The 22104-nt window shown below is 32.5% G+C and overlaps 2 protein-coding genes across 3 annotated transcripts in view; one reads left to right on the top strand and one right to left on the bottom strand.

The window, feature by feature from the left end:
* Positions 1–10332, bottom strand: part of LOC126780882 (uncharacterized) — a 44059-nt gene extending 33727 nt beyond the window's left edge. Inside the window, exon 1 of the mRNA XM_050505557.1 lies at positions 10329–10332. The gene's annotated coding sequence lies outside the window, so the exon portion shown is untranslated. The remainder of the gene's footprint in view (positions 1–10328) is intronic.
* Positions 973–20237, top strand: LOC126780875 (chromodomain-helicase-DNA-binding protein 7). Of its 2 annotated transcripts, XM_050505539.1 has the most exons (16): positions 973–1211; positions 3198–3401; positions 3487–3779; positions 3861–3982; positions 4063–4164; positions 4240–10078; positions 10199–10373; positions 12765–12852; positions 13063–13358; positions 13442–13531; positions 13644–13841; positions 14527–14764; positions 14841–15172; positions 15310–15456; positions 15548–16424; positions 17021–20237. In XM_050505539.1, exons 2-16 carry the CDS (start codon positions 3265–3267, stop codon positions 19337–19339), a joined length of 11253 nt encoding a protein of 3750 aa, XP_050361496.1. In that variant the 5' UTR covers positions 973–1211; positions 3198–3264; the 3' UTR covers positions 19340–20237. The 2 variants fall into 2 exon arrangements, with proteins under 2 accessions (XP_050361496.1, XP_050361497.1); XM_050505540.1 differs by lacking the exons at positions 12765–12852; positions 13063–13358; positions 13442–13531; positions 13644–13841.
* Positions 20238–22104: the final 1867 nt, after the last annotated feature.

Raw genomic sequence — 22104 nt, 5'->3', positions numbered from 1 at the left:
TGTTAAGATTTAAGTTACTAATTAATACACATTGAGTTATGCGATGGCAGGTAGTAAAGTTTTCCAAGTTATTAAATATTACCTAAACAAATCAATAAAAAATAATTCTTAGAATGAAAACCATAGAAAATTAATGCTAAAAATCTCCTCCGAAAGATTCGTCAAATGTTTCAGTTAGTAACACAGAATTTAATTTTAATAATATAGTAATATTTATATTGTATGAAAATTTGTTTATATGTTGTGCAATCATTTTAAAACCTAGTGGTTAAATCATTAACAACTACGTTATGACAACGTCTACGTAATGATTGATCTGGAAATTTATACCACACACAAGGGTAGGTAGGTTATAATTTTAATATTGTTTTATTTTTCCATCTTAGTTCACATGTTGTTGAAGCACCAATTTCCATTGAAGCATATGCGTATGGCTGCAATGTGAAATTGAAAACATTTAGAATAATCTAAATAAAAGCATCAAGTTTACACGAAATATAATGTAGTAAATTCAGTGATACTATCCATATATAAAAATATGATATGATAAAATTATAGTCCAAATACTTATTTTATTGAGTCTTTAATGCAATACAATTTTGTTTTTCGACATAAAAAATCTTTATCATTATTTAATTGGTAAAAAAAAGTTTTGGGGTTAAATATGTTTTAAGCGTTTCGAAAATATAATAATACCGTGACGCGATATAATATTATTTTAGAATAAATTACATTAATTCATTTATTTTTAATACCAATTTATTCTTACGTCATTACAATTCTTAAAATTAAATATTGCATTAGTTTCATGTACTTTTTCAATTTAAAAAAAAATGTATATTAATTATTGGGACACATTAATATTATCAATATAAAATATATCAAGTAATACATATTTTAATTTTGGCTGAATAATAAAGATTAAAGTCACTAGCTAGAAAAAAAAGTAAATTTTCGCAGTCTCAACTCTCTAGTCGCAAAGGGAAACAAAATGGACGGAGTGTAGTGGCTACGATACTAATGATCTAAATATTGTGGGATAATTTGCAAGTCGATTGCCTAGAATCTCAGCAGTTGATAAATAATAATTACTACGTACACCACAATAGAATATTTTATCATAGACTGTATATTATACGCCTATAATCAGCGTTCGGTTCTTTGAAATATGGTATCCATTTTGTGATCAATCGTATTGTGTGGCGCTTACAGTAAGTAACTTGTTATGAAATTAAATAACATTATAATATTTTACTTTTATAATTCCTAGTCATAATTTTTTATCAATCATTACTAACTCATATATAGATTGTCTTAAAAAGGTTGATATTTACTTCTATTGATAGCTATACGTTATGCTGCGGTTAGTTATGTGCTATAGAGTTTTACAAACCGCTAGAAAGGTGTTTTCTTCGATGTATAATGTGCTTTTACATATAATGAAAAAATCTTTATATCCTAATAATATTTTAATGTATAATAAACTCCTCAAGTTAATTTAGGATAGTGTATTATAAAAGTAACTAAATAAAGTTCCAATATTTACGTGGATTACAATAAATAAGAAGATATTCAATTTTCTTATGCTGTGTAACTGAACGGGAGAAGTTGTAACGCTCTATGTTATTATACCACCATAAGCGTATAGCTTTTCCCCTTGGTTACACAAGCAAGGACTTCAGGAAGAACATTTGGACAGAAATGGATTTGAGAAGCTTGCGATTGCATTAATTTTCTTTGCATTATTAAATTTAGTGACTGTAGTTTAATAAAACATTTGGTTTTATATTATATTAATGACCTTATTATTTTATTTGTTTAAAATTGTATTTTGTTATAAAATTTTCACATCAATTAAAAAAAAACATAAATTGTGTATTAAATAGAAAATCACATAATAAGCCATTTTTAAGGCCTGTTATGTATGGTGATATGCAGTACAAAGTTTTAAGGTATTTAAAGTAATTGTGTAAACTTGAACCAGCTTTGGTTTTAGAAATTAAACAAGATAATTGTTTTTAGACTCATCATAGTCAGGTTATTATCTGAATATCACCCAGTGTAATCTGTCATTCCTTATAAGTTCACTGTTGATTATAAGTTAAATAATTATTTTATTGTTCAGAACCTAGCTTTATATTTGATATAAAATTTAAACCAATGTATTATATTACAGATCTAAATATTGTACAATCTAAAATGGCAACATCTTTGGGTATTATCTTTATAAATTTGTTGTATAGTATAAACATTTTTTTAATCGCATTGTGTATGCATGTACAATTAATGCAATAAACATGCATGAAGTGGCACAAGTAAGTCAAAATAATATCTTTTTAAATATTTATCCAACATTTTAATTAATCCTTCCTGATATTTTGATATATCTTTATTTTACCAAAAAAATTGGTAGGCTCAAGTAGTGCTTTAGCTACATTGTTAAAAATCATTAACATCAAATTAAAAATAAATTGAATGAATAATAATACCAAGTAATGTTATATATGGAAATTTAACTTCTGTGAAATATATTTGTAACAGTTTTAAGTTATCTGAATAGTAATCTAAGTAAAATTTTAATTTTATTATTATAAATGAAAAATAATGCAAATATTTGGATTATTTTTTATATTTGTTTTAATTCTACAGATTCAATTGCAATAGAATTTAAGTTGTAATTAATTTAAATTCAACTTAAAAAGGCTGAGAATTTATTAGTTATTTGTATATCTAAATGTGGAACACGGTAATTGCCTCGTAAATTAAGAAAGTCCAAATACATTTAATAAAAGAAATTTGATTACATAGTGTTCATTGTTTTTCATGCAATATAAATTTAAAGATTGAATATTATAATCAAAAAAATCTTTAGTTCTTTTCTGCTGGATCCATATTCTGAACAGATATACATTTTTAAATTGAACTTACTTGTATGACATTTTATAAGTAATACCTATTTGGAGTACACAAATTGTGTACTGCAAAATTTGTTATGATTTGTAAAAACAATGCTCATTTGCTCTCTAATCTCAGAAGTAGGTGATTCTTTTTAATTTAATAGTTTTAAGGGAGTATATCTTTGTTAATTATTTATGTATGATATTGTAAGATAATAATGAGACTGAATGTAACTGTTTTATAGCCAATAAAATAAATAAACACTAAAAAATTAAGTTTTTATATATTTATAATTTCAGATTAAGATGGGTGATCTAATTTGGAACATACAATACAAACTCATTATAATTCACTCTTAAGTGAGTGATGGACTCATATAATTTGTTTGGTGATGATGGAAGCGGTATGTTGGAAGGGCTTACTGATCTTGGTGGAGCAGACAGCTTTGCTGGTAGCTCTACATCTGGAGTAACAGGAGAAAATAAAGATTCTTCTGAGAATAGGTAACTTATGATACAGCTTTTTATATATTAATATTTTTCAGTGTTCACTACTATATATTTTTACCAAAACATTGCTTTTGTTTAGTTATAGGCAACCATATAATCCAAATAGTGTTGGACAAGAAGGAACAATACAAAAACTGGCATCATTTGGGGGTGGAGGTGCTGGTGGCATACCTAGCAGCTCACAGCCTGTGCCTAATCCTGGCCCTGGTCCACCAGGACCAGAGTATCATGACTATGGTGCCTATCCTCCTCGTCCTAGGTTACCGCAGCCCCCACATGCACCACTTCATCCGTCACACCATGTACATCCTTCACATTCGTACCCCGGCTATCACCCAGGACCAGAACCAATGTACGCCATACCTGAACAAGGTAATTAGTACAATGTATTATTTTTATGAACTTTAAATTATATTTTATATTCAAATTACATATATTATTGTTTATTTTAAGGTATTGCTGATATGGGTGTATGGTCAGGTGCACCTGGAGCAAACAGATATTCACCTATCACACCAGGATACAGACATTCTTATGAACATCAACAAAAGATGCACCAATATTCACCACAGCAGGTTAATATTATTAGCAAACAAATATTATTATTTAAAACAATTTGTATTTAAAATTATTAATCCTTTGTGCAATATTGTAGGCATCTGGAATAGGAGGCCTTCAAGCACAAAATGGTGCATATATTCCAAGACAGCCTCATTTTCCCCAACCAACATCACAACAAATTTACGGGCAACAACAGGTTAATAATTAAAAAAATGATGTTTTGTTTTATAAAAGTTATCTAAATATTTAATAAAACTTTATTCATTTTCAGAATTATCCAAATTATACGCAAATGCATCCTCCATCTGCAACGAGGATTTCTCAACACCCAACTTATCATCAGCAAATGGATGTCAATACTCATCAATATGGTTTACCTCATAATCAACAAAGTCATGGTGCAATACCACAACATCAACCTCATCAAAATATACCTAGCCATCCAGGTGGTATTGGTCCAGGAATTCAATCCCATCCAAACTCACATTTACACCATGCAGGAGCGTCACCTTTACATCATGTTCCTCGTCAACCTCAAGTACCTCCCTCTTCTGTTGGACCATCTCATGCAGTTCCGTCCCAAATGCCTTATGGGTCACCACATCATTCTGTCCCGATAAATTATCAGCCTCATCAAGTGCAACATCCTCTTGATGTCAATGTGACAAGTCAATATAATTCTGTTAAACCTGGAGGAATGGATTCTGGGAGTCCTCAATATCGACCCCCATTCCCTCAGTTGTCACCACAAATGTCTCCGAGGGCACAGATTTCACCAAGACAGCAACCACAATCACAACCTCAATTGTCACCACGACCTGTAATGTCTCCTGTTAAAGGACCAAGCGCATCACCTCTAAGTACTCGTAGTGTTGTACAACAACCACCTGCTTCAGTTCCTCCTCCAGTATCTGCATCATTTACATCACAAAATACACTACAAGCCTTAGAACAAATGGTTTTACCTGCAAGTGGAGAGTACTCATTCCAACGTAATCCTGCATCACCAGTAGTTGGGCATAACATAGTGTCTTCTCCGACACAATGGAATCCAAATAAAATATCTAATCCAATAAATACTTCGGCATCAAACACTGAATCATCTTCGAAACCTTTAGAAACGTCACCAATGCAAATATTAAAACCAGAGCAAAATAAAATAAGTACAGTTTCTGCACCTAATAATGAAAATAAAAATGTGGATAAGACTCAATCTGACAATGACAGACCTTCAGAAGACAATACTTCTTTGAGATTTATAGCAAATAGTCAAAAAGAAGCTACTTCAGTAAACTTGAATAGCTCTTCCATCTCAACTTCAACCTCTACAAATTCAATAAATGTGTCTGTTGATAAAGTAGAACATCAAGAAAATAGTACTCATAGTCAACTTTCAACTGAAGGAATATTTGAAATTGGACATTCCAAAGAAGAAAAAAGTGATATTACAAATCATGAAAATAAATCAGATGTAACATTAAGTGAAAATGTTAACAAGCAAAACAATAATGATCTATTAAGAAATCAAGGAGTTAATATGCCAAGTGGATCTATTAAGATTGATACCTCTGCTGATCATTCAACAAGCAGCAGTTCACAGCAAGTAAATATTTCAATAGGCCATCCAGTACCAGCTACCACGACTAATAAATACGAAAATACACCAAGCTTAAACATTTCAAGAAGCCAAGGGTATCAAAATAGTTCATTTTCAAATATACCGAATATGTTACCTCAAGGGGTACCAAGCTTAGCTACGAACATTTCAACCAATATACCAAGTAATCAAAATTTAAATGTTCCTTCGGCTTTTCAAACTGGTTCCCCATCAGCTACTGCAGCAGTACCAAATATACAAAATATTCAGTCTACTCATTCAATACAACATCCAAACCTAACTAATACTGTGTCGTCAAGCATGCCAGTTCACAATCAACAAGGAAATTTGGCTTGCTTACCACCAACCGTACCAAGTATGCTCGGAAATATTCAACAAACATTACATAATTCACCAAGTAATGTTACCAATGTACAATCTCCTACAACTATACCAAGTATGCAAGTTGGAATGCCTTTAAACCCCCAAAACATACATGGCAATTTGGGCTCTAATTTGACACCAAATCAATCTAATGTCATGTCAAATATACCTCACAATATAAACCCAAACATGATAGTCATGGGATCAAATAATATGCCTCACCCAAGTTTATATTCTGCATCGCATCATCAGGAGAGGGCAGCATTACAACAGCAAATACAAGAAATATACTGTTTACCACCTTCAAACGAAAATCAAGAAAAAGTACGGTGCTTACAGGAAAGGTTATCTATGTTGCAGCAACATGAAACTAATGATAAATGTAATGGAGGACCTAATTGTATTCTACAAAATCCAATTTATGGATCTAAAATGGTCGAAAGCCCTCAAGTAACCAGTACAACTGGGCGTGGACGTGGAAAAGGGCCTGCTAAGCCAAGAAAACCTCGAGTCAAGAAAGATAAATTAAATGCAATGGCGCAACCTCTAGATCAGTTGCCTGTCTCAGAAGACTGTGTCACAGCAGGAACAGGCTTACAAAGTAATGCAGAGGTTGATACTGAAGTGACTGAAGATATAACGAATTTAGATAGTAGTGCATTGTCAATAGACGAAATGAATATTGGAAAAGTGAAAAAACCAAGAGCTCCCAGAAAGAATAAAGAGAGAAAACCTCGTGTGCCGAAGGAGCTAAAAGTTAACAAAGACTTGGGGGATAAACCAATAAAAGAAAGAAAAAAACGAGAACCAAAAGATCCAAATGCCCCAAAAAGAAAAAGAAATGTCAAAAAAGGCATGTCAGAAATGCATGCTGACACTACAACTTACAGTGAATCTTTAGACAGAGATAATATGGATAATATAAACGATGAAATGTTAAATAAAAGCATTGCTCTTAATGAAGCTTCCAAGTCAAATATTTCAATCACTCAAGAATTACCTTCATTAGATGATACGAATGTTACTGATTTTGATGATATTCCTGTTTCAAAAATTGCTATAAAAGATCTGTTAGAAGAAGCGGAAGCAAAAAAAGATCTTATCGATAAAGAGGATGAATTAGACTCCGTGAATGTCAAGAAAAAACCATCAAAGAAAAGAACATCTGGAGTGAGTAGTTGTAAAAAAACGCTCAATAAAAAAACGCCTAGTGGGAAAAGAAAGCGTCGAGGTGGCTTAATACCCGATTCCGATGGAGAGCCTGATGATTTAATGTCCACCCCACCTCCATCACCACCACCAGAAGGTGATGACAGTCTCAAACGTCGATCTGCTCGGCACACTCAACGTAAAAAATACACAGACGACGTGTTGCTACGTTTATCCGATGATGAATTTACAATGGCAACTCCTAAACAAGAAAGAGAATTGATAGATGATTTAAGCCTTGACACTAAAGATATGAACAGACCCGAATTCACACCAAAACCCAATTATATGTATGTCAATACTACAGAAGAGGATTCAATGATAGTACAGCACGTATTAGCATGTCGCATGGGTAAACGAGAAATAAAAAATGAAATAAGTGAAAAAATACTAAAACAAGAAAAAGATGAAAACGGAACGAATTCCCTCCAAGAAACTCTGGACAATCAATCTCAAAACGAAAATGTTGTAATTCCAAAAAAAGAAGAAAATATTGAAATAGTAAAAAGTGATACTAATGTTGAAGAAATTGAAAATAAAGAAATTAGTAAGTTGGATTTAGAAAAAGACAATGTTGAAGAAATTTTACCAAAAACAATTGTGGTTGACGTTGAAGAATATTTTGTCAAATATAGAAATTTTTCTTATTTGCACTGTGAATGGAAAACAGAAGAAGAACTATATAAGGGTGATAAACGAATATTTTCTAAAATTAAACGTTTTAAACAAAAGCAAGCACAACAAATGAATATTTTCGAACTCCTTGATGATGAACCATTTAACCCGGATTATGTTGAAGTGGAAAGAATACTAGACATGTCGGAAAATCAAGATCCAGCTAATAATACTGTTGTGAAACATTATTTGGTTAAGTGGAAAAGCTTACAATATGAAGATAGTACATGGGAGTTAGAAGAAGACATTGACGTCGATAAAATAAAACAATATAAAATTTTTAGTGAAATTCCGCCTAAAGAGAAATGGAAGTTTAAGAAACGTCCATCTGCTGATCAATGGACACAATTGAAAGAGTCACCGCTGTATAAAGGTGGCAATACATTAAGACCATATCAATTAGAAGGCTTAAATTGGTTATTATTCTCTTGGCACAATAATCGTAATTGCATATTAGCCGACGAAATGGGATTGGGCAAAACCATTCAAAGTTTAACATTTGTGAATTCTGTTTGGGAGTATGGTATAAGAGGCCCATTCCTTATTATTGCACCACTCTCAACTATTCCGAATTGGCAGAGAGAATTTGAAGGTTGGACAGAAATGAATGTCATAGTTTATCATGGATCTCAGCAAAGTAAGAGTATGTTACAAGAATATGAATTCTATTACAAAAATGAAAAAGGTGAACCTATTAAAGAAATTACTAAATTCAATGTTTTAATAACAACTTTTGAAATAATAGTAACAGATTTTCAAGAACTTAAATCTTTTAATTGGCGTTTGTGTGTCATAGATGAAGCTCATAGATTGAAAAATCGAAATTGCAAATTATTGGAAGGGTTGAGGCAACTTCATTTAGAACACAGAGTTCTATTATCAGGAACACCTTTACAGAATAATGTAAATGAACTGTTTTCGTTACTTAACTTTTTGGAACCTTCTCAGTTTTCAAGCAGTGATGCCTTTTTAACAGAATTTGGTCAACTAAAATCAGAATCCGAAGTTGTAAAGCTACAAGCACTTCTTAAACCAATGATGTTGCGTAGATTAAAAGAAGACGTCGAAAAAACTTTAGCGCCTAAAGAAGAAACGATTATAGAAGTAGAATTAACAAACATTCAAAAAAAATATTATAGAGCTATATTAGAAAGGAACTTCAGTTTTCTTCAAAAAGGTATAGCAGCAGCAGCTAACATTCCGAATTTAATGAATACAATGATGGAGTTACGAAAATGTTGTATACATCCATATTTACTAAATGGTGCCGAAGATCAAATACAATTTGACTATAAACAAGCTAATGGTGAAGATAAAGAAGCTTATTATAAAGCACTTATTCAGTCTTCTGGAAAAATGGTCTTAGTCGATAAATTATTACCAAAATTAAAAGCCGGTGGTCACAGGGTTCTTATATTCAGCCAAATGGTAAGATGTCTTGACATTTTAGAAGATTATCTTTTATATAGAAAATATCCATTTGAAAGAATTGACGGAAGAATAAGAGGAAATCTGAGGCAAGAGGCCATTGACAGATTTTCTAAGCCTGATTCTGATCGATTCGTGTTCTTGTTGTGCACTAAAGCTGGTGGCCTCGGAATTAACTTGACTGCTGCCGATACAGTTATTATCTATGATAGTGATTGGAACCCACAAAATGATTTGCAAGCGCAAGCACGGTGTCATCGTATTGGACAACAAAAAATGGTTAAAATATATCGATTGATTTGCAGAAATACGTATGAAAGAGAAATGTTTGATAAAGCGTCCTTAAAACTAGGCTTGGACAAAGCCATTTTGCAAAGTATGAATACTGCCCAGGGTAAAGAAACAGGCCTTAAACAATTGTCGAAAAAGGAAATTGAAGATCTTTTAAAAAAAGGAGCATATGGTGCCGTCATGGACGAAGATAATGCTGGGGATAAGTTTTGTGAAGAAGATATTGAAATGATTTTAGCTCGAAGAACGCAAGTTATTCAAATGGAATCTGAAAAGGGTTCTACATTTTCAAAAGCTAGTTTTGCTGCTACGGATCAAAGATCGGATATTGATATAAGAGACCCCGATTTTTGGAACAAGTGGGCTAAGAAAGCTGAAATAGATACAACAGAGAAGAAGGAAGATGAGGATTTAATAGTAACAGAACCGAGAAAAAGAACAATAATTAAAAGATATGGTCATGATGATGGTCCAATGGAAATGTCAGACATGGAAGTAACACCAGATTCAGATGAAGACGAAGAAGGTAATTCTATAATAATTGATTAATATTTTCAAATCAATTTATATTGCTTATAATTTGAAGTTAGCTAATTATTTATTTAAAATTACTGACTTGTTTTAATGATAATAAAAAAATCAACAGGAATCAGCCTCAGAAGCAAAAGGAAGAAGGAGAAACTTGGTAGAAAAGGACGACGATATGCTAGTGACGATTATGTGCCACGGCATGAAGGAATCCCCATAGATGAAGAAGTCGTTTATGGATCTTGGACTAGATCGGAATGTTTTAAGATAGAACGAGGTCTACTCACATTCGGGTAAGCTTTTAATTTTCTAAAATTTTATAAAAATATTTTGTTCTTAACAGTTTTTTTTACGATCTTATGTTTTTTATTAATTTTATTAGAAATATCTAATGAAAATCTTTCAATTATTATGCAACAGTTAAGTTTTTCCACCGTAAACATAATACATGATTTTTAACTAACTTAAGGTTTTTACTAAAGGTACATTATATTTAAGAAAAAGATTAATATTAAGGTTTATGAGTAACACATCTAAATAACAAAGATCCTATGTCGCAAATCTTCTGTCGTCCAATTCTCACCATGTTTGGACACCTAACTTTTATGTTTTTGAGATTAGACGTTAAATCACATATTTTGATTTATATTGATATTATATCATATTTATTTTATAAAGAGGTAAGTATTGTTTATTTGTATTTTCCGGATTTACAAATACTAATGATCGATATGAAACTTTAATGTTATTTGTACCTACCTATAAATAAGTACTTTTATTTAAAAAATAAATTGTGATAAATTATTACCGAGTAACGGCGAAGAGAGAGGCGCTTGTCATTTGACGGAGTCGGTATTTAGTAGCTACCACAGCTAATAACTAGTCATGCCTTTTGTATAAAATTGATCCTAACTGCGTCATATACTGCGCAAAGCCTAGAGTATAAAACATTTGGAGGCAACCTTTGTTGTAATGTAGAATTTAAGAAAGATTTTGCAAAAATCTTATTTTTAGGGGATCAATCTTCTTTTTAAGTTAGTTGACTTGTACAAAAATGTCATTATTTTGAGCAAGCCTAAATAAATAAATACCTATATCTATGAGACGGTTCGGGAATAAGTCAAAACGCTATACAATAATATATCTTTTTAAAATCATTCCGATGACAATTTTGACTATTTTTATTCCGTTGGCTAGTGTGATAAAAAATACATGTATTTTGATTGAATTTATAAAAAGTAAGAAAGCTACATATTTACATAAAACACAAATTCGACAAGTTTCAGATTTTAATTCATCCTTTATTAAGGGATTGTTACCATTTTTTAAGGTAGCCCAAAGCCTTAACGATGTAGCGATATCACATATTTTATATTAAAAAAAATTAATTTTTGTTTTTAAAATATAAATATAGAAATTTCTGAAAATAATTAGTTTGTGAAAGCCCATTTATTCACACATGTAACGTTTACGACTGCACTAAAAAAACTAGGCGATTGGTCTAACTAGACTTTCGGACTCATTTAGACAACGTTGTCGGTCAACGTTGGATATTTTGTTAATTGAAAGTATTAATCATGAGGAAGTATTAATCATCATCATTAAGTTCCTTTCAAAGTAACCGAAAAAAAATTTGGTGTTGAAGTAAATAAGAGATTTCAATATTATTTCGAATAACGTCTATTGAAGCCATACAGTACAATTATTAACTGTATGATTAACTTTGGTTTTGTGAAATTTGCATGACCATGGAATGTGAAGATGAAGTTGAAATATTGAACCATATGCAATTGAGAGTGAACAAACAGTATTTATTTTGCTCATTGGTTAGTTTGAAATGATTTTGATTAGGCTACTTTACTATGCCCATATTTTAAAATTATGAACATAGAGTTCTCATTATGTTTTTATTACATTACATACATAGTGTAAAAATTGATATTTGTAGTCTATCAAAGTTTAAAATATTTTATCAATCGTAGAAATTTAGTTCAGTAATTCACACTACTTGTATATGTTTATACTTACTTACCTACCTTTCTGAGCATGAAAATAAAATCGTAAAATGACTTAGAACCTGAAAGAAGTAATAAAAAATTGAAACATTAATATTAACTTGAAAATATATTTTGATATTTGTTATTTGTAATAAGGTCTCCAAAAATGTGAAATATGCTGCACGTTTACTTCATCGCGGATGTTCACTTTATTTCATATTGTGTGTTTAATTATGTAAATTGTAAAGATGCCGTTCCTTAATAATTATGGTAGACATACTGTAAATGTTTTTGTCTTTCGGGAACATATACTTTTTTCTCGGAACAAGACGGAATTACGCATAAAGTAAGGCTCAATCATAAGGCATATCAAATATTTATTTGATTTTAAATCTGACGATTATTTCAATTAAAATCAAATTTATTGATCTTGCCGTACCATTAAATACTTTTTTAACGACCGCAGTAGAACCTTACGCGCCAACTTGTGACCCATCGGAAAAGATAGTTCTCATTGCTTTTTCTTTTTGTTGCATAAAAACCGACTTTTGTGATTTGTGTGATGAGATTATAAATTTTTCGTAGTAATAAATTTTGAAAAGCTAATAGTGTCAAATAATTATGTAAGATAGTTTTAATTATTGTTACATATTCATTTACCTAAGTATTACTTTTACTGTCATTTAGATGGGCTCGTTGGGAAGAGATATTAGATAAAAATCAGTTTAGAAAAGGTTGGACACTACCTGTGATTGAAGATTGTGCACGAATTATTGTAAGTTTCTCATCTTCTAAATATATGTCATTTATCACTTTTGAAAGTAGTACTAAAAAAAAAGTAAAACATGATGATTTGCCATGCTAATACCGAAAAAGTTTAAGACTTTTACTGAGTTAATTTTCTACAAACTGAAGTAATTAAATTTAAATGCTTTTATAATAAACATTCTGAGAACATAGTTACAATTTTGGTTATATATTGTAGGTTCTATACTGTTTGCGTCACTATAAGGGAGACGAGAAAATAAGAAATTTTATTTGGGATCTTATTGAACCCTGTGAGAATGGTGAAGTTACCATCTCAAGGAATCATAGTGGACTACATAACCCAGTGCCGCGTGGTAGAAATGCAAAAAAGAAAAATAGGCTCAAAGAAATTCCCAAAGCTCATGATACTCAGAAATGGGAGGATCCTGGTCACTGGAGTTCAATAGACAAGTATGATTGTGACGCCTATTTGGAAAGTAGCTATAAAAAGCATTTATTTAGACATGCTAATAAGTAAGTATACAATAAATAAATTATATTATAAAAAACATGTACTCAGATATTATTTTTTTAATAACATGTTCTATTTTTTTTAGAGTTTTATTAAGAGTTCGTATGATGTATTATATAAAACATGAAGTTATAGGAGATTACGCCATTCAAATAGAAAATGGAACCCACGCCAGGTGAATTGAATTTATATATTAATAATAATAATAAAAATGTATATTTTTTTTACTAGCATTATTTCAGAGTTAACTAAGCTTAATATAATAATATAACGCGTATCTGTTTTAGTACAATGGGTATGAGAGTGCCGCGTGGCGTGGACAGCGCGCCGCCCCGCCTTTGGTGGGACACCGAGTGCGACGTATCTCTGCTTGTTGGCACATATAAACATGGCTATGAAAACTATTTGGCGATGCGTTCCGACCCGCAACTGTGCTACGTCGACAAACTCGGTCCACCTGATGATGCGGAGTGTACAGATATTAAGTAAGCAAATTGTACTGCAAAGTGGCTATTATTATTTAGTTAAAAATCTACATTATATTTTTCTATATATGTCACTCATTTCATTCAGTAGTCATTTCATTGTAGAAAGAAAAAAAAATCTTGCTTTTTTCATATACAATATTGCTGAATTGAACCATCTATTATAATATATACTTTTATTTAATTCAAGTTTAGTGTGAATTTATATAATACCTTGTCAACTGTCAAGATGAAATATTTAATAACAAGAAGTGTTGCTGTGCAACCATATGTAAAACTAGCTCAAGTATTTGTTTGTAAATTCTTTAATATATTAGCATATCTAGAATAGTGATTTCTGTATATCTTTATGTAAATGTGTAGTATAACATACATCATATTTTGTATGAATTAAATTATTAAAAATATCTATGGTCTCATTCTTAACATTATATATACATACATGCAGCAGAAACATGTTATTTTGTTAATCGTTAATGAAAATAACCCTACTCTCAATATAGTTTATTTCAGATATTTTAAGAAATTTTGCTTTATAATAAAATTTTGTCAGTGACCTGTCAGTCATATGTGGTTTATTTGCAGTTATTTCATCTTGAAAGTAAACAAGGCATATTTGTTTTTAAGAAATATAACATACTTATGTCATGATCATTTATTTTATGTAATTTTTCCTTGATTGCAGAAGCGAGGAAAGAAAGGTGCTCGGTAGTGTGGCAGGGGATGAAGAGTGCACGGATGACGTATCTAGCGGCGCGGGCGCAGCCTCGCCCGCCTCTCCACGCGCGGAAGACGACCTTGCGCTCGCTGCTACTCATCTATGGCCCTCTATGCAGGACCTCAATACACGGCTCCGACGCTTAATCACCGCCTACCAACGCAATTATAAGCGTGAGGAACTCAAACTACAGCAGAGAGCTAAGGTTACTTTTAAATTTTGAAACTTTTTGGTACGTTTTACTTTCCTATAATAAACAAAATGTGTACATTTACTTATAGATGGAGCGACGAGAGCGAATGGATCAACTCGCCCGAGATGAAATTTCACAGTGGCGTTGGACGAGAGCCGATGAGGAAGCTTTCCGAAGGACTGTCGCCTCTTATGGAGTCGAGTTTGATCCTGCCACTAAAAGTTTACGTTGGAGTCGTTTTAGATCTTTAGCTCGTTTGGACTCCAAAAGTGACGACGCTTTGACTGACTACCTCAAAGCTTTTATGGCCATGTGTAAACGCCAATGCGGCCTCGCAGTGGGAGAAGCGGAATTACCGACTAGAGCAGATTTGAAAGCCGAACCTATTGGAGAAGAACGAGCTATTGCTACATTAGAAAGGTATGTTTATTTCTTTTTTGAAGTAATTAATAAAAGGATATAAAATAGACTTTTAAGTAATACATACTTCAAAGTATCATAATTATATAAATTCATATTAAATTTATGATAATGATAAAAGTAAACTAAAATTTTAGGATTGATCTTCTCCGTGTACTACGTGAAGAAGTGGCACCACACCCTGCATTGGAGGCGCGTCTGGCGCTATGTGAGCGCTCACTCGATGCACCGCCCTGGTGGCAACCCGCGCGACATGATAAACTTCTAGTTTTAGGAGTGTGCAAGTAAGATTGTTTTAAATATACATAATCTAAAGTGATAAATTGTTTTATAAAACCATTTATTTACAATTAAAAATGTTTTAATTTTTTACAGGCATGGGTTGGGAGATACTTACAATAAATTATTTTGCGACCCAAAACTTCCTTTCGCGGATTGTGCTAGAAAATGGCATGCAAAATATAAAAGTGGAACAAAAGGTGACACACCCAAACCTACATCTGATGATGAAGAGAAAATAACAACAGAAGTCACCACAGAGCCGAGAATGTCCCTAAGACGTAGCAAACGTACCTCAAACGTTCTAGAACGTGACACAGAGGATGATACGGATGCTTTATCTGAACTTGAAACTTTAGCAAAATTAGGGAGAATAGATGAAACTTTAACACCAGAACATTGGTTTTCGGAAAGAGCTCTTGAAACAAGGTTACATCATATTGCTCATGCAGTACAGAATTGCGAGTGGCCATCGGCAATGTCAGCAACTAACTCTTCCAAAATCAGTGATGGAAACAGTACACAAGTAGAAGTTGCAGATGATCGTAAGCAAAGTCAGAAACGTCATATTGCTATTGATGTTGAAACAGAAAGAGCTAAATTACATGCACTACTTTCGTCACCGCAAGCCGCACATTCTGCCTCGCGAGAAACTCACAGACTACCAACAGTGCTAAATCAGGAGCGCGATGATGCATCAAGTGACTCTGGTTCTCGACGCTCCACACCTGCTCCTCCACCAGCTCACCAGCGCGTGGCACCATCTCCCGCACCATCTGTGCCACCTTCGCCAGCTTCTTCTGCCGCCACTGTCGCCCCTGTTGACCTATCGGCCCCATTAGATTTAAGCGAGGCGCAAGATTTCTCCATGGGTCGTCGGACGCCACAGGCGGAAGCTTCGCCAGCCTCTATTACTCCAACTAGAAGTAGATTAGATGATACACTTACAAGACTGATGAAAAGAAAAAATGTGGTATGTACAGATAAATAATTTGAAAAAAAAACACTGAAATAGATAATAATTGAAACTATAATTTCAACGGTCTGTAATATTATTGTGTTTCATGGTAGCAAGTAATGAATTCTTAAAAAAGAAGTTCTAGAAATTTTGACATATATTATGCATTATAGTCAGAATTTTTTACGAATTATATAAAAGTAATTATATTTTATATGTAAAATTACTTGGTCAAAGTGAAATCAGCCGAGATGGCCCAGTGGTAAGAACGCGTGAATCTTAACCGATGATCGTGGGTTCAAACCCGGGCAAGCACCACTGAATTTTCATGTGCTTAATTTGTGATTATAATTCATCTCGTGCTTTACGGTGAAGGAAAACATCGTGAGGAAACCTGCATGTGTCTAATTTCACTGAAATTCTGCCACATGTGTATTCCACCAACCCGCATTGGAGCAGCGTGGTGGAATAAGCTCCAAACCTTCTCCTCAAAAAGAGGAGAGGAGGCCTTTAGCCCAGCAGTGGGACATTCACAAGCTGTTACGGATGTAAAATTATATTTTATTTTATAAAATAAGTTAATGCAACTTATATTTTATGTCTAATTACAGCCTGCACCGGAACAAATAGTTAGTAAAGAAAAGAAAAGGAAGAAATTGGACGAAATTGTTTTAGGGCTTTCTGCGGCCAAAGGAAGAAGCCCTAGTAGTTCGTTAGGATCAAATGATCCCCCTCGTAGTAAAAGTTCTACAGTACTTCCTGAAGTAACAGTAACCCCAGCAGCTCCCCCAAGCACTGCTAGTACTCCTCCAACACAAAAACCATTTTCTGTAACTGTTACTAACGTACCATCTCCACACTCTTCCTCTAAGGAATTATCGTCCTATTTACAACAATCACTTGAACAAAGCACCAAGAGCCAGAAAGCATCTACTACAACACCTAAACCTTATTCACACGAGGCTAAAGTTAATAAATGGCTTGCGGAACAAACCAATGTTGAGACACGGAGACGTGGATTTACACCACGGTTAGCGCCAGATGAGCATGTTCCCGTTGTTCATCGTGTAACAGGAAAAAGACTTATTGGTCATAAGGCACCGCAATTAAAACATTTAGCACAGTGGATAGCTGAGAATCCAATGTATGACATTGATTCAAAGTGGACAGACGGAATTAAAGAACACGTCAAATTACCTCAAGATGTACGTAATCCAAGACATTCTCCTATGCAACCTACAACTTCTGTACCTGAGCGTAAAAAAGGAAGACCCCCTACCCTTGACACAGCATCAACTAACGTATTATCATCCAATTCACATCTAAATCAAAATATGTCTAGCTTGAATCCTGCACTTCTAGCAAGCTTGTCCAGTTTAAGTGCTTTTGATCCAAAGACGTTGGCGGCAACATTATCTAATTTAACTGGATTTGACCCAAAACTTCTATCAAGTCTTAGTAGTTTTGATCCTAAAAATAATCCACTTCTAAACTCATTTAGTGGTATGCCTAATTTACTTGGAAATATATCAGGTGGAAACATATTTGCTAATTTAGCTGGCTTAGGTCTGCCCGGTTTTCCTTCTCTTGATATGAATAGCTTAACTGGATCGAGTGGCTCCACAGAAACTAAAAACAAGAGTAGAAAACCATCTGAAGCGTCAAGTGCGTCCACATCAAAATCAACAAATTCTCAATTCCCGTTTGTATTCCCCAATCCTAACATGTTGTATCCTCAATTAGGATTAAGCGGTCTCTCACCATTTGGAGTTCATTCTGGGATGTCATCATATGATGCACTAGGATTATTAAGTAGTAACCTAGCAACAAGTTCTTCTGCTACATCATTACATAACTCAAGCCATAGTTCTCGCAGTACCAAAACTACTGCTCCTAGATCATCTACAGTCGTGACTAGTTCTTCTACATCGCGGCAACAAAAAGTTTCGGATCGCACTCAATCCGGTCATTTACCTCAAATACTTTTACCTCCGGATCCTTATTTACTGGAATCTCTTTCTAAACAGACAATTAATTACGATACTGCACTAAAAATAGACAAAAGAACTCGCGATACTGATACGCACGATACAATAGCCACTGATTTATCTAAAACTGACAAAAAGAAATTGGCTTACGATCCCCTTAGATCTCAAATGCCGCCAGAATTTGCCGCCGTTCAAGAGAAACTTCTAAAAGGAGACAAAAAAGATATAGACATAAGTAAAATGCTGTTGGAACAAATGGCTTCTGGTGCCTTAAGCGCTAGCCTTGTCAGTTCGGCTGAAGCTAAAAAATCTAAAGATATTGAAAAGGATACATATGAAAAACTAGGTAAACCTCCTGAATATATAACACGTATGCCTTCCGAAGACAATGGATCCACAGTAACTGTAGCTCATAAAAGAACAATTGAAGAAATAAACAATGAACCAGAAAATTTAGCCATACAGTCAACACCAAAAAAAATAAAAGATAATTCTTTAGAGGTAATTAAAAATGTTGAAAAACAATCGGATACTACCAACACGGGAGAAATGGATTTGGAAGATTTAATAGCACCTTTAACAGTCATCAAAACTGGCATGAAAGCTAGTGACTTTGACATAAACAGAACAGCAGAATCCTCCAGTTCCCTAATCGTAACAAATACTGAAAAAGAGGACAAAGTCCAACAAAATACATGTCGTGAAAGGGAAATACATAATGATAATGAAAATGCACAGAAACTAGATGGTTCTAAAATCGAGAATGATGGCAAAGAGGATGTTACAGACGACATAAATACTGGAGACGTATTAAGTGATGGTGTACGTCGAGTAAACAAAAAAAAGGGCCGCAAGTCTTCAGAAGAATCTTCTTTTGGTCCACGACGAGAACTTAGATCAAGTTCTGGACGACAATCTACAGAATCTTCATCAAATCATTAATAATATTATAATAAATGAAAATAGTATATAATAGTATATGTAATTAAAATAATTTCAATAATTCACCACCTAAATTCGATTCATAAGAGAAAATTAAACTTAGTCGAAAAAAGTAAAAAGGTGCGCTATTGTAATTACGACCCATATACAATGTCACTAATCTTGATCTTGAATTCCCTTTACGTGTCATGTCAAATTGTTTTCAAAAAACCTTTTTGTATAAAAATTTGCACATGAAAAGCATATATAAAATATTTTACTTATACTATGTAATAGGTTCTATGAGTAATATATCAAGAACGATTTTAAGCTTAGAAGTTTTAAATCCAAGTTTTGTAAATTTGTAGTTACATTTTTGATTAAATAAGTCAAAATAAAAAAAGACTGGTTAATTCAAATTTAAATGAAAAAAAATATCGGAAACTTAATGTGAATTTGTTAATGCTTCTTTAAATACCATGATCAAGCATGAAGTTTCATTGTCATATACCATTATATATGCATATATAATTTATTTTATATTGTCATATAAATGGCATGTTTATGTTAGATGAACACTGAGAAGTATTCACTATTTAACGATCTCGAAAATCTACGCTGAACAGCGTAAATAAACAATTTTAACTCAAATCATTCTGATAAGTTTAATATTAAAAATGACTAGCAATATCGCTGAAGAACAATTTTCTGTAACTGAGTAAATGTAGTTGATAGAAAATTTAATAACTATTACGACTTTGACTTTTTATATATTTTTCATTAAGTCAAATGCTGAATGTGATAAAATTATTTATTACATGTATTCTTATTATTTTGCATTGCTGTAATTGAATGATGAATTGTGTATTGTAGATATAGTAAGATGACAAATCATAAGATTAATAAAACATAAAAATGATTACGATTTTATTTTCATACATCTTATCCAAAATAAATATTTTAGTAAAATAAGTAGCAATAATAATCTCTATTCATGCTTTGTTCTTAAAATCATATCTGGTGCGGGGTTTTCCAACAATTAAATTTTATGCTTTTTATTGATATACTAAATATTTTTCATAGCAATCAAGCATGGGGATGATAAAGACAAAAATAAAACAACATAGAAATTAAAAACATTATGTCCATTTCCTATTTTACCTACGATGCGACATCTTCACTTGAATAATCTTTTGTTTGGATAAGACACTCGGAATAATTGATGGATCATTCCCCATTCTCCTTTGAACGTTACTTTTAATATTTTTATAAAGAAATAAACAAAGAATTATAATAGATGCACAATTTTTTTTGTGTAGTTTCTGTAATGTGGTGCCCTGAGAGAGGAATGAAAGCCGAGACTGCTGAATAGATACTGCCTTTATTTCCAATAGGTCGTACATTAAATAGGTACAAAATTAGGTTACGTAGTATATAATGATTAATAAGTATGTTTAGTTAATATAATCTATTCACTACATCTCATCTCCACCGCAATAAAAAAATAAAATAATACAATTTATTTTATTTTAGTTTATATTACGAATGTTCATATAGTATAATGTCATATTATAATTACTATCTTTACAAACTTTTGAAGTAAGTATTTAGTACATAAACTTTTAACAAAATTGTTAGGTAATTGGTTCAAAATACATTTTTGTTCTGTTTTTGTGAATAACATAGTTTTTATTATCCTTAATTATTTCTACATTGGGTGAACATTCCCTTATTACTTTGTATGGACCTGAATATATGTTTTGGAACTTACTGCCGGTTTCATTTTTTATTAAAATCAAATCATTCTGTTTATAAGTCACAGGGTTTATATTACGATCATACTTATCTTTTCTTTTTAATTTACTTGCTATTAAATTTTCTCTAGCCTCTTTTTGTGACGTTTGTAATCTGAATTTGAGTTCCAAAGGATAATTATCAAAATTGTACAAAGGATCGACTTGTGCTGATCGCAAATTAGATGGTAAAATACATTTCTTACCGAACACCAACTCATAGGGAGTGAACTTAGTCTCCGTATGTACTGCAGTGTTATAGGAAAAACACCAAAATGGAAGCCACATGCTCCAAGCTTCTGAGTGATTGTCTGTCTGTATTCGCAAATAGTTACCTAGATGTTTGTGAGAATTCTCCAAGGCACCGATACTTTGATGATGATAAGCAGTAGACTGCAGCTTGTTAATATGCAAAAGTTTACAAACCTCTTTCATTGTGTCCGATAAAAACTCCGTTCCCCTGTCTGTAGCTATCTCCTTCGGAATACCATACCTGAGTATAAAATTGTTTACGAAGTTCCTGGCTACCTCATCTGACCTTTTTGATATTAATGGGTAGGCCTCAACATACTTGCTCACCTCATATTGTATAGTTAAAATGTACACATAATTATTGTACTCTCTCTCTAACGGCCCTACTATATCTAAATATACCTTTTCAAACGCTGAAGTTGCCGTCGAACTAATTGTCATAGGTTCCTTAGTATAATGTGAGGAATGTTTTTGTTTTTGACATTTGTCACACCTTTTTATAAATTCTGTAACATCAGCTTCTAATTTTGGCCAAAAATAATATTTCTTTATGTTATTTACCATTCGTCTTATGCCGGCATGGCCACTTGTGGGTAATATATGAAAATCGTTTAAAATTACACACTTATCGTCTTTATCAGTTATTCTCTTTGTTCCCCTTAAAATACATATACGTGGTCCAGACCAACTACATATGTTATTTACTTCATTTATTAACTTTTCCACAAATTTATTATTTTT

The sequence above is a fragment of the Nymphalis io genome, chromosome 3, assembly GCF_905147045.1.
Source record: "Nymphalis io chromosome 3, ilAglIoxx1.1, whole genome shotgun sequence".
Taxonomy (NCBI): domain Eukaryota; kingdom Metazoa; phylum Arthropoda; class Insecta; order Lepidoptera; family Nymphalidae; genus Nymphalis; species Nymphalis io.
This window is presented reverse-complemented; position numbering and strand designations above follow the sequence as displayed.

Coding starts and splice junctions, on each gene's coding strand:
- LOC126780875 (XM_050505539.1), top strand. CDS start 3,265: ATGGACTCATATAATTTGTTTGGTGATGATGGAAGCGGTATGTTGGAA. Junction 3,780..3,860: donor GTACGCCATACCTGAACAAG/GTAATTAGTACA, acceptor GTTTATTTTAAG/GTATTGCTGATATGGGTGTA. Junction 4,165..4,239: donor AAATTTACGGGCAACAACAG/GTTAATAATTAA, acceptor ATTCATTTTCAG/AATTATCCAAATTATACGCA.